At 44.6% G+C, this 11842-nt stretch overlaps 1 protein-coding gene across 2 annotated transcripts; it reads right to left on the bottom strand.

Annotated features, from left to right (window-relative positions):
- Positions 1–346: 346 nt before the first annotated feature.
- On the bottom strand, positions 347–10783 carry KCTD6 (potassium channel tetramerization domain containing 6). Of its 2 annotated transcripts, none has more exons than XM_081159518.1 (3): positions 10607–10783; positions 3504–3572; positions 347–1745 (listed from the first exon to the last, which is right to left on the bottom strand). In XM_081159518.1, the coding sequence occupies exons 2-3, from the start codon at positions 3528–3530 to the stop codon at positions 1059–1061; spliced, it is 714 nt and encodes a 237-aa protein (XP_081015644.1). In that variant the 5' UTR covers positions 3531–3572; positions 10607–10783; the 3' UTR covers positions 347–1058. The 2 variants fall into 2 exon arrangements, with proteins under 2 accessions (XP_081015644.1, XP_081015645.1); XM_081159519.1 differs by lacking the exon at positions 10607–10783 and adding an exon at positions 9840–9929.
- Positions 10784–11842: the final 1059 nt, after the last annotated feature.

The following is an 11842-nucleotide window of genomic DNA, read 5'->3' on the forward strand; positions in this document are numbered from 1 at the left end:
CTCATCACAAAGCTAGGATAAGGGTCATATTCACAGATATGACCAATGGTGGCTTATTAATGGAAAAATCTTTAATCTTCATTAAGTCCTATTTGACAAAATTTGTCAAGTTGTATGTTCACTGTTCAAATTGTACACTTTTAGACAAAATTAGTAATCCCATCTATTCCTGCTTAATAACACAGTCAAGTTCTATAAACTGCATCCTAAGGTTCCACTGAGTCCTCTTGAATCAAATACAAGTGTGCTTTGGCAGTGTAGATTGGTACACAGAGCAAATAACACATACTTTAGACAAGGAATATGATTTCCCCCCCTTAAGTAACAACAGTCAATAAATAAAAACTTAATTTTTCTATTTCATTTTTTATTAGTTTTTTTCTGGTAGACAGTACACTGAGGAATTATACTGCACCAGGCATAAGAAGTAAGATTTCTACCACAGGGACATTTGTATTCAGAATCCAATATAAATATTTCTAGTCAGACATTTCCATGGCTACAGATATTTGGTTGCTTGATTTATATGCATAGAAAGAAACAGTTGCCATAACTGTAAAAAGCAGTACTTAACAAGTACTTTTAATGATTGGAACAGTTTTCCTTTAATATTACAATACTGCTTATTGGTTTGGAAACTAGGTCACCCTACATGATGTTTTGATTTTTGTCAAAAGCATCATGAGTACCACTCTGTTTATTCTTTCATTCCTATAATTTTGAGCCTTCTAGTTGAGTTAGGGACCATTTAATCAGAAATCATTTTAGCACTGTAATAAAAAAAGCTCTGTTAAGGGTTGATTATATACCATAATAATTTTCAGACTTTTTATAAAAAAGTTATCTGGAGGCTCTGAACAGGCACATGCATACTCAGGGTCAAGAGAACAAACATAGAGGATTCTGCTAAAGCATAAGACTTCCTTCTGGTCCTCAATACTTTCAAATAAATACAAAAAAAATTTTTTTTTAAATCCCACTGTGATTGAAAAAAAAAAAATCAGTCTCTTCCATCTCCTGGAGAGTCAGTATCCAGGAACAACCCCCAGGGCTGGATATCAATCGTCTGTCTTCCGGGCCAGCCTACAGAAAGTCCAGTTGTGCTCCACTGTATTCTCATTGGCCCGCTCACTCATGTGATGCACCCGGGTGTTGCGGATCGTGAAGCCTTGTTTTGTGATATATTCCATCAGGTGGACCCGCAGAGAAACTTCCTGGTGATAATCACAGGGTCCAAAAGTAAAGGAAACCTGGCAGTCTCTGGTGTCCATCATGTGCTTATTCCACTTGGTAAAATAGTTTGAGATACCTTCTAGTAAGGAATGGACCTTGGTGGTGATGGTTAATTGGGTTATGATGACAGCTACTGGATTGGAGTACTTAGAAAGCTTCCGAGTACTAGATAACTCCACAACTTCTTCAAAAGTATCCATAGAATACAAAGGCTTAGGGTCATTGAGACACTGAATTAAGGGCTCAATCTGATAAAAGTCTGCTTCTTTTCGAAGCAGATCAAATTCCTTAAAATCCAGGGGTAAGGTCAACTCTGAAGTTCTTAAGAAGTTGAGCACATATCTGAAAAGAGGTCCATCTCGATCAATGAAGTAATTGCCTTGAGGGTCTCGAGCTGTGGGGAAGTCCCCCCCAAACATAGCTCCAAGCATGGAATCCGGGTATCGGGTCAATGTGGTGAGAGACGTTGTGTACAAGTGTCCACCTACATTTAATGTGACTGGGTCAGTCATCTGAAATTTTGTAAAAAATAATTAGTCACCTGTAATTTTTAAAATCCTCACTTTGACAAATTAAGAAAAATGGTAACAAGCAAAGCAAAAGATTCCTTCAGGCTATAAGGTATTTAGCAATCCTACTGTGCAAAACAGCTTTACTTTCAGTGATAAACCCACATAAATGCAAGGATCTAACCCATGTTTTCAATAGGGGGAAAAAAGGGATAAATCTAATTCTTTAAAGACATACTAAGAAACAAGGGCATCACTTCCAAAGTCACTTAATTTCAGGCCTAGCATCTAAAGAGCTATTTCAGGTAAGAGTATACCATGGAAAGACAAAGAGCAAACTAAAATAAATTAAGTTTCTTTCTGCTTTAAAAAAGAGACTTTCTGGCCGGTGTGGCTCAGTTGGTTGAGCGTTATCCCATGCACGGACAGGTCACCAGCTTGGTTCCCGGTCAGGACACATGCCTGGGTGCGGGCTCAATCCCCAGTAGGGGGCATGCAGGAGGCAGCTGATCAATGTTTCTCTTTCACATCAATGTTTTTCTCTCTCTTTGCCTCCCTCTCCCTTCCTCTCACTCTAAAAAATAAAAATCAATAAGAGTGGCTCAGTGATTAGAGAGAGCGTCAGCCTGCACACAGGTTGGATTCCTGGTCAAGAGCATGTACCTGGGTTGCAAGTTTAATCCCAGTCAGGGCACGTGCGGGAGGCAACCAATCAATGTCTCTCTCTCACATCAATGTTTCTCTCTTCCCCCCCTCTCCTTCCGCTTCCACTGCCTCCCTTCCACTATCTCTAAAAAAAAAAAAATCAATGGAAAAAATATCCTCACTCCTTGGGTGAAAATATTTAAAATATATATATAAAATATATATATTTTAAAGTCTTTCATTTTTCTTAACTCAATTTGACATAAAATAGGCAAAAAATTATTTGATAATGAAAAGACTCTACTTTCAATATTTCTTCTGTTTTCTCCCCCCTCAAAAAGAGGGGGGAAAATCATGAACTTTATTTTAAAGATAAAAATTTGTGCAGACCTACCTAATCTTAACTGTTTCATGGCAATAAGTGCCAAATACTAAGTTAAAATACACAGTTTGATCAACAGAATCTCATATAACCAAATACTAACAGCAACTTTTAAATTTCAAAAACTGATAGTGTATTCACTTTTGAAACATTAATGTTGCAATCTGGCCTTCAGTTTTGAAAAGCAAGTTTCTCTAAATAATATATACCTTTGGTTTTAGAGATCATATTTAAGAAAAAATATAAAGACAGACTGACAGACTTCAGGTACTAAGCAAGTAAAATACTTCTTACTGAAGTAAAAAAAAAAAAATAGGAAGACACATGCACACGCAAAGAAAGTACAAGTGGGAGAAATGGCACCTTCTCAACGGTTAACCTCCCTAACCACAAGGAAATATCCTCTGTACCATTTCCTACTAGACCCTTTTCACACTCACTATTCTATGAAGGAAGAGTGTTAAGAGCAACAAACTTTAAAGACCAAAAATCATGATCTCTCTCAAATAAGTGATTAAAAAGTTACTTTGAGAGTCTATATTGAGTTTGCTTATATAAAAACATCAAACAAAACAAAAACACCCCCAAAATACATCTAAACTAATTAAGGGGAGTTGCACCAATAATTTTCATTCTTACAAGATGTATTATACCTAAGAGTACATAAGAAAGGGGGGAAAGACATACAAAAATAATTTGACAACCTTCAAAACACATCTGCAAAAGCCTCTCACCATATAGCCCCAGTCTCCATTATCCATCTGCTCCAGCACTGCGTCTGGGGAGCCCAGGTTCCAGGGAAACTTGGGGAGGAGAAAAAGACAGGACAGCACATGTAACTATGAAAACAGGAAAGATTTTTCCACCCCACAGAACAAGCGAAACACCAGAAAACTACTCATTTTTGCTCAATTAAAACCTGCTACAGGGCGAAGATCTGAGGAAGAAAGCATTCCTCTAGGGCAGCGATTTTCAACAGGTCTGCCGCCAGAATTTTTAAAACATACAATACCTGACTATTTAGTTAGGCACACTGACCTCTTTTCCCTTAGACTGTCAAATAAAAAAATAACAACAACCAACACAACAATAGCCGTCCAATGTGAATGAATTAAAGTTATACCTTTTTTTGGTCAGATGGGCAAAAAATATACATACAGTGGAACCTCGGTTCTTGAACTTAATTAGTTCCAGAAGGCTGTTTAAGGAGTGATTTGTTCAAAAACCAAATCATTTTTTCCCCATTTGAAATAATGTAAATTGAATTAATCAGTTCCAGACCCCAAAAGCAAAAAAACACAAAAATCTTCACATCATAATTTCCTGCGATGTTAACAACTCGAGGTTTAAGGGTAAACTGACTCACTTGCTCATTCTCTCCTCCTTTGTGGTCTGAGAGACACGTGACTGATCACATAGGTATCAGCATAAAAGGGTTGTCAGGTCGAGAACTGAGGTTTTATTCAACAACCAAGACATTTTTTGTGAACAATGTGGTCGAGAACCAAATTGAGATGGGAGACGTTCAAGAACTGAGGTTTGACCTGTATTTTATGGTGTGCTGCAGAATTTTAGTAATTAGTTTATGTGTGCCACGAGATGAAAAAAGGTTGAAAATTGCTGCTCTAGGGCCTCTGTGGGTACTCTATTCTTTGAACAACATGTACCTAATCTCTACAGAGAAATAATTATCCAATACTTAGAGAAAGAGGAAGAGTCTAGTAAGTAAACTAACTAGTCATTCAAATTCTACCTATCTTCTCTGCAAATTCAATTTTTAGAATTTCTATAGAGCATTATGATTAACTCTACAACTTTATCCTTGTAAAAACCAACCATGATCCTTATCAAAAAGGTTAAGATAAAGGTAGGAAAAAAACTCTTTCATCAGCATTTTGGCTATACAAACTAAACATCTCGGTAAAAAGCATTAAAAACCATAAACCTCCAAAACACCAGTATCACTCTGCAAGAGAAATACATCAAAATAGTATTTCTTTCATAACATAAAAACTAATTATATTTTTAATACTGATATGTTTCATTTTATACAATAATCAAAACAAATAAAAAAATAATTTAAATACCAAACCATTAGAGCATATTTTGGGGCAAAAAGAACCTTACAAATCTGTTTGAGAGTCACTCAGACAGCAAGTAAGGAGAGCCAGCCTGAAAACATTGATAAACACCCAGATACTAATGATGCCAGTTTGAATTTATCTACAATTCCAAATTACTTAACAGCTTCCCAGCTACTGAACTGGTTTAGTCAGTACCCTCTCACACACATCATTCCCCAATCAACCAGCAAAGTAAACTTCAGAAGCTCTGACGAGACAGTAAGAAATGTGGACTTATCGGTATTTATCCAGGAAAAGCACTGGCTTCTTTATTGTGGTCTTTAAACAGATTCACTTTTCCCACTTTTAGAGAAATCTGGCACACTATTCCCAGAACAGGCCCTGGCTACAAAAGATCACAAAGGCTCTTTCTCAAAAGGTCACTCAGGCATGTAGAGAACATTTGCATAGCACAGCATGGGCTGAAATCAGAGCCTGAAGCATCTATTTCTCCACCTCAAAAATTCTTCAAAGCAAACAGGCTAAAATGTGGACCAAACAACGCACAGTCAGTTTTTATTCTCCACACTCAGCAGTTGGATACAGATAGGCCTCCACATACTAGAGGGTGAGAAATGGAACAAATGTCAAATTCAGGGCTGTTGTGACAAGCTTTCATTCCTCTGACTTGCTTCCCAAACAGTATTTGAAGAGAACCAAAAAACAGGCTTTACCAATTTGTATTATTAGCATCTGATTCAGTTTACTGATAAAACAGGCAGATAAGTAACAATTTAAAAGACCAGTCATCCAAAAGTTTTGGTAAGATGCCCATCTTTGGCATCTCATCACTCCAAGTATTCATTCCTGACAGCCTCAAAAATAAGTCAGTCAAACAACAATTACTGTAGATCAATAAACATCATGTGCAATATGGATACACAGAAACAGGAAAGGTACAATTCTTGCCCTCACGGAGATTTCAATCTATGAAGAAAGGCAACATGAGACACCTGAAGTACAGAATTCAAAAGTGCTATGTAACAGACTGGCAGAGGCCTTCTGGAAGAAAGAGCAAGAACGGTTCCAAATGGAAAAATGGAGGGCTTCTGGGAAGAACTTGCTCAGTCAACCTCTGCAGGAATAGCTTGGACAACCTGAGAAGGGATTCTAGAATAAAGAAACATTTGAAGTAAAAGGGGGAAGGGGCCTTTCTCCCCCACACACAACATTCCTGATACAGCAAGCACTGCATGGATTACTACCCTCATTTTATAGATGGAAAATAGAGAAACAGCAGATAGGGACTTGCTCTAGGCCCCACAGCTGGAAAGTAACTGATTAAGAACTTGGGTTTTCTGACTCCTAGTTTACATCTTTCCATAAATCCCCTCTTTGGATGGAAAATGAAGGAACAGAATCCAAGAAATAAGAAACTGAAAGGATTAACTTGAGACCCCCTACAGCTATCTATTAACCCTATCCACCTAGACTGGTTTTATTTACAAAAGTAATAGTCACTCAGTCTGAGTGAGCAGTCATAATGGGTTTGTAAAAATTCCCCTGAGGCAAACCATCAAGAACCTACTCACTAGTGTGACTGAAGGCTGCTGTCCTATCTATAAGTGAAGTAAATAACTCCCAACACATGAATATCCAAACGGTTAAATGAAAAATGGGGACCAAAGACAAGGAGAAAAACCAGACATCATCAATGTTACAGCTGTTATGCAAGGTCTGTCCACTATTAATCTTTTTCTTTTTTACTGCTAAATCAAAACAAGATAACTTCTTGAGCAATCATAAAAAGAAAATTAGATGATGCCCCTGAATCTGTTCCACAACTAAAGCCAAGGTTCTATTCCCGGTACAAAGATGTAATGAAACCTCAAGCTTAATAATTCAGGAAAGCAATTATGGGAATTTATATAAGCCCACGTTTCTTAAAAAGCACCCAAAAGCCTCCTTACACTTGTATACAAGATACATCAAAAGTAAAATAAAGTCACTTCCAATAACAATGACTAAACTATTCAAAAAAACCCTCAAATTGTTCAATAAAGAGCTCTAAGGGGGGAAAAATATTGATTAGTTTAAATTTTATCTACGCCTTACTTCTAAATATCCTCTATGGAGATGTTTAGATAGAGCAAGAAACAAACCAAACAAAGCTGAAAGATTCCTGGTCTTCCAATAGCTAGATAATCAGCCTCCGAAATGATGACTACTAGGAACATCTCAGAGAGAATGCAGATGAATGAAAAAGAACATAATCCAAAAGAATTTCCAGAATAGCTTCCATCTCTTCTAAATCATTTTCCAGAGCTGCTAACAATTAGAAAATGATTTATTTTCTTTTCATCTTCTCTCCCTTCTGGCTCAGTCTCCAGTGGAGGGCTTAATGTGAAGCTAAATGACCACAAGACAGGCAGCAGAAGGAAGATCTTGAAAGGGGCTTGTTTTACTTGATTAAGACAAAGAAAAAACTAACATTTCAGAAAATTTGCCAGGAATGGAGATTACAAGGGTAAGAATGAAAAAATTTTTCCTTTAAAGTGGCCCGCCTTACTAAAGATCGTTTTAAACAACAGTGGATACAACCAAGCACAATTATAAAGTTCAAAGAAAGGCTCCAGACCCTGTAAAATCAGTTCACCTGGAAAAATCTGACCTTTGGCCCAAATAAAAATTCTGTGGCAACGACTGGATGACCATTCCCAAAACACATAAAACAGTACTGAAAGTTCACCCACGTTTAAGCTTCAAAGGTTAATTATGCCTAATGTATAAATTCTGTTAGCAGATAATTAAGGAAAACACTAAAGAATTTATAAACGCCTTAAGAGAATTTTCTAAAGTAGCAAATCTGGAAAATGCACAAACAAGTTAATGCCTTAAAGAAAAACCTAAGCCCTAGCCAGTACGGTTCAGTGGTTAGAGCATCAGCCCTTGGACGCAAGGGTCCCAGGTTCAGTTCCAGCCAAGGGCATGTACCTCAGTTGAGGAGGCAACCAGTTGATGTGTCTCTCTCACATCGAGTTTCTCTCTCTCTCCCTTCCTTCCGCTCGCTCTGAAAAGCAAAGAAAAAAATATCCTCTGGTGAGGATTTAAAAAAAAAATTTTTTTTAAATAAATAAAGCCTGGTGTCCCTCAACTGTTCTTTTTTTAAAAAGAAAAGAAAAATCCTAAGAACCCCTGAAAGCCATTTTCCTCACTACTGCAGAACTGCAATTACAGGCTTCATGGTTATGATGAATTAATTTAACACAAACATTCTGGGTTTATTATTTCAGGTACAGACTAAGAATTCTCTGGGGCAGAAGTTCTACTCCTATATAACAACCTATCCACTGCAATACACACTAATCTCCAAACAGGAATATGTAATAAAAACCTATAGCTACTGCCTTTCCAAAGTTTCCAGGGAGCCCTTTTAAAATGCCTCTCTACTGAAATCTTTGTGTCTGGCACTCAGAAAAGAAGACAATAAATTCCGTCTATAACATACCTTCAAATACCTTTGTACTGAATTTCTCTGTTGTTGAAACGTGGGAGTTTGAAAGTGAACTACTTTTTATGGTAACTAGTTCAGCAACATCTAAAGGAGTCTTTTGGGTTGTCATGCAGGCTGGCACAAGCAGCGAGGCGCGCAAGAATGGGACTGCGATGGGAGGTTATCCTGGACCATGCCACTAAAGGAAGGGATCGCTTTTTCCTGAAACTAATTTTCTGCTCTCTTCTCTCCACGTGGTCTAGAAGAACGGCTCTGCTCTCTAAGTTGAAAATCGACCTTCATACTAAGGAGCTGCCACAAACAGTCATAAAATCATTCAATTCCTCTTACCCTCACTCAGTTTCTACAGGATGAAACAGGATAATACCACCTTCCCAAAAGGAGTAATACCACAATACAATAGGCACAATACAACGGCAGCGAGTGACCCACAGGGTAACCGGTCAGGACCAGGGTTCTGGGTCACACGCAGGCCAGTGCAGAGGGGAGAGAACCGGTGGGCACCAGGACCCCGGCTCTGCTCCAGTTCTACTTCTGAGACCCTGATTAAATCACTCCTTATGCCCGGCTGCTTCTTTGCAAAAAAAAAAAAAAAAGAGGAAAGAAGCAAGGTCATGAATAGAAAACCATTCGTAAACTGGCGAGTATTAAAATAAATATGAAAATACGATTGGCTGTATAAACAAAATCTCTGAGATAAACTGCGAGGCTTGGGAATGTGGACACAGGTCATTTAGAGCGCTGGCATGAAGGCGGCAGACGCTGAGGAGACGACCCCTTCATTTGCTTCCAGTCCCCCCAGGCTCCCCTGTCCCTGGAGCTCCAGAAGAGAGAACTACAGGTCCAGGGGAGCATCCCGCTTTTAGGGAGACTGCCAGGCACCTGAGCTCTGGGTCACAGGACTAAATCCCCAAAGCATGACTCAGGGTTATCTCCAAGGTAAAGAGGAATCCAAATGAAATGTGTATTCCGCCTTAAACAGACTCCAAATATCAAAATCTAAGACGCGCTGAGGGATTCACGGGAAGATCCACCCTAGGGTTCCTTTACATAGTAACGCTTTGGTTTTAAATGCAATTTATAAAAATCCAAATCACACAAACCTTAGGAATGGCATCTATGCCCATCCTGACCCGTCTTTACCACCTAGGGCATCACACAAAATGAACTTGGTCTGGGCCTGATGGTTCTCAACCAAAGGGCGAGTCGTCTGCCCTGCCACCTCTGGAGGTGAAAGGGTTTTCCTTCCCCAGACACACGTGTGTTCGCTGGAAAGCATCAGGCCCCTCTCAGCACTGACGCCCAGCTCCTCTCCCGCCCTGGAATCAATCGCGTACCTGGGCTGCGGTCACAGCGAGACGAGGAACATGACGAGGGGGAAAGGTAAGACACAAGCGGGCTGCCCCCCGGAACATTCTGAGCCAAACCAGGGGCACCCCGCGTCTCTCTGCACCCACACCTCATCGACCACGGCGCCCTGAAGTTGGATTTACCAACTTGTCCTGGAGCTGCTATACTTGAGCAGAAACTTGGGCACTTCGGCGGAATACCCTAACAGGGTCTGTGTCATTTCTCCAGTCCCACCCGACCGCCGCCACGGCCGCCAGCCCAGCAGGTGCGGCGGGGGCGCGCCACGGCCACGGCCACGGCCACGGCCACGGCCACGGCCACGGCCACGGCCACGCATCACCCCGACGCGCGCCGAGCGGCCTGACTCACATCCCAGCGCGAAAGGCTCGGCGGCGGCCGGCGCCTCTGGGGCAGGAACTGCCCTGAGGCCGGGCTTTGAATTAGGGCAAACGGGGGCTAGTGGGGCCACCCCCTAAAACAACCATTTTCGAGCACAACCGAGGGGCCCCCGGCCGGGCGGTGCCTCGCGGTGGCCCCGCAGACGAAGTCCCCCCACCCCGCCCCTGTCCCGGCCCCCGCCCCGGCCCCGGCCCCGGCGTGGGGCAGGAGATGCTGCGGGCCCGGGCGGGGGCGCGCACCGGAGCCCGAACCCCGAACCCGGGTCCGCCGCACCCGCGCGTCCGGCCCCCGGAACCCCGGCTCAAGCCCGGCCGCTCGGCCGCGGGCAGCCCGCCGCGGGCCCGTGCCAGCCCCGGAGCGCGCCGCCCGGGCTCCCCGCGGTCCCCTCGCGCGGCCCCGCCACCGCCCGATTCCCCTCAGCCGCGCTCGCCCGGCCGCTGCGTGCGGGCTTCTCCTGGTGCCCGGCCCCCCCGCGCCCCGAGCCCCAACCCCCGGGCCCGCCCCCACTCACTGAAGGCGGCGGCGGCCGGGCCGGGCCGGGCCGGGCCGGGAGACACCGGCGGCCGGAGGGCGCGAGCGCGAGGACGAGCGAGCCCGCGCCCGGAGGCGGCAGCGGCCAAGGGGACGACTGAGCCCGCGCCCGGAGTTGCGGCTCCAGCCGCCCGGCGCGGGAGGAGCCTCCCAGCAGAGCCCCGGCGCCACGAGCGCGGGCGCCCCCTAGCGGCGGCGCTGGAGGCCGGAGGGCCGGGCCGGAGGCGCTCCCCGGGCTCGGCCAGGCCGCGCGGTCCCGCGAGCCCCGCCGCGGCGCCAGGTCCCAGCCCCGCCCCCGAGGCCCCGCCCCGATACCCGAGGCCCCGCCCAGGACCGGCCCCCGCGTCCTGCCTCCGCCTGCGCTGTGGGATCCGCCGGGTCCTCCCGCGGTCCTCGCCGCGCGCGTCCTCGGTCCTAGGGTCCCCCCAGCTGTTCTTGCCTCCTCACGAGCAGGTAGGGGCTCCCGACCGTGTGCCAGGTCTAGCGGGCACAGCGGCCACCAAGACGGACGGGGCCCTAAATAGAGGCGAAAACAGACGAGACCCGGGGAGACAAAATCAGGGCAAGGCGCGCTGTGCTGGGGAGCGCATAGTGAAAGGGGTTAGACGGAGAGCGACGGGAGGGGACCTCCGCTCCGGATGCGACGGCCAAGAAAGACTTGGATGCGGGCTTGTGGCGAGGACCTCCTGGCCTCGCCCCCCGTGGGGGGAGCGACTCGAGTCAGGTCGCCTGTCCAGCCGGTGGGCAGGGTCGGGCAGGGCAGCCAGGCCTGGGGGGGCAGCGTGCGCGGCCAGAGGGGGAGAAGGGCGGAGCCGGCCGGCAGAGGACAGCGACGGTGCAAAGGCACTGAGGCCTACCGGAGCTGGTCTCGCTCAGCCTGGCCCCCATGCTGTCCTCGCTTCACCAGGAAGGAAGCCAAGCTGCAGAGGGTGGAGAGTTACATAAAAGCTTCAGACCTAATTGGTCTCCAAGAATAGACTCCTGCAAAGTCCCATTTGCTCCCGCAAACCAGACCTCTGTCCCCTTCCTGGTGGGACGGGATATATATGTTGATTTTGCCATTTCCCCTTCTCCACCAGGTTAACCACTGGCCTTAGAGACTCACCTGTGTTTCGTGTCTGCATGTGCGTGAACTGGCTCTGAGATTTAACTTTTATCAAATGATTACAGTCATTTCTGATACTTGGTTTTTCTCTTAAAACTCACATTGGTAGGT

Source organism: Miniopterus schreibersii (genome assembly GCF_964146895.1).
Source record: "Miniopterus schreibersii genome assembly, chromosome: 15".
In the NCBI taxonomy this organism is placed as follows: Eukaryota; Metazoa; Chordata; class Mammalia; order Chiroptera; family Miniopteridae; genus Miniopterus; species Miniopterus schreibersii.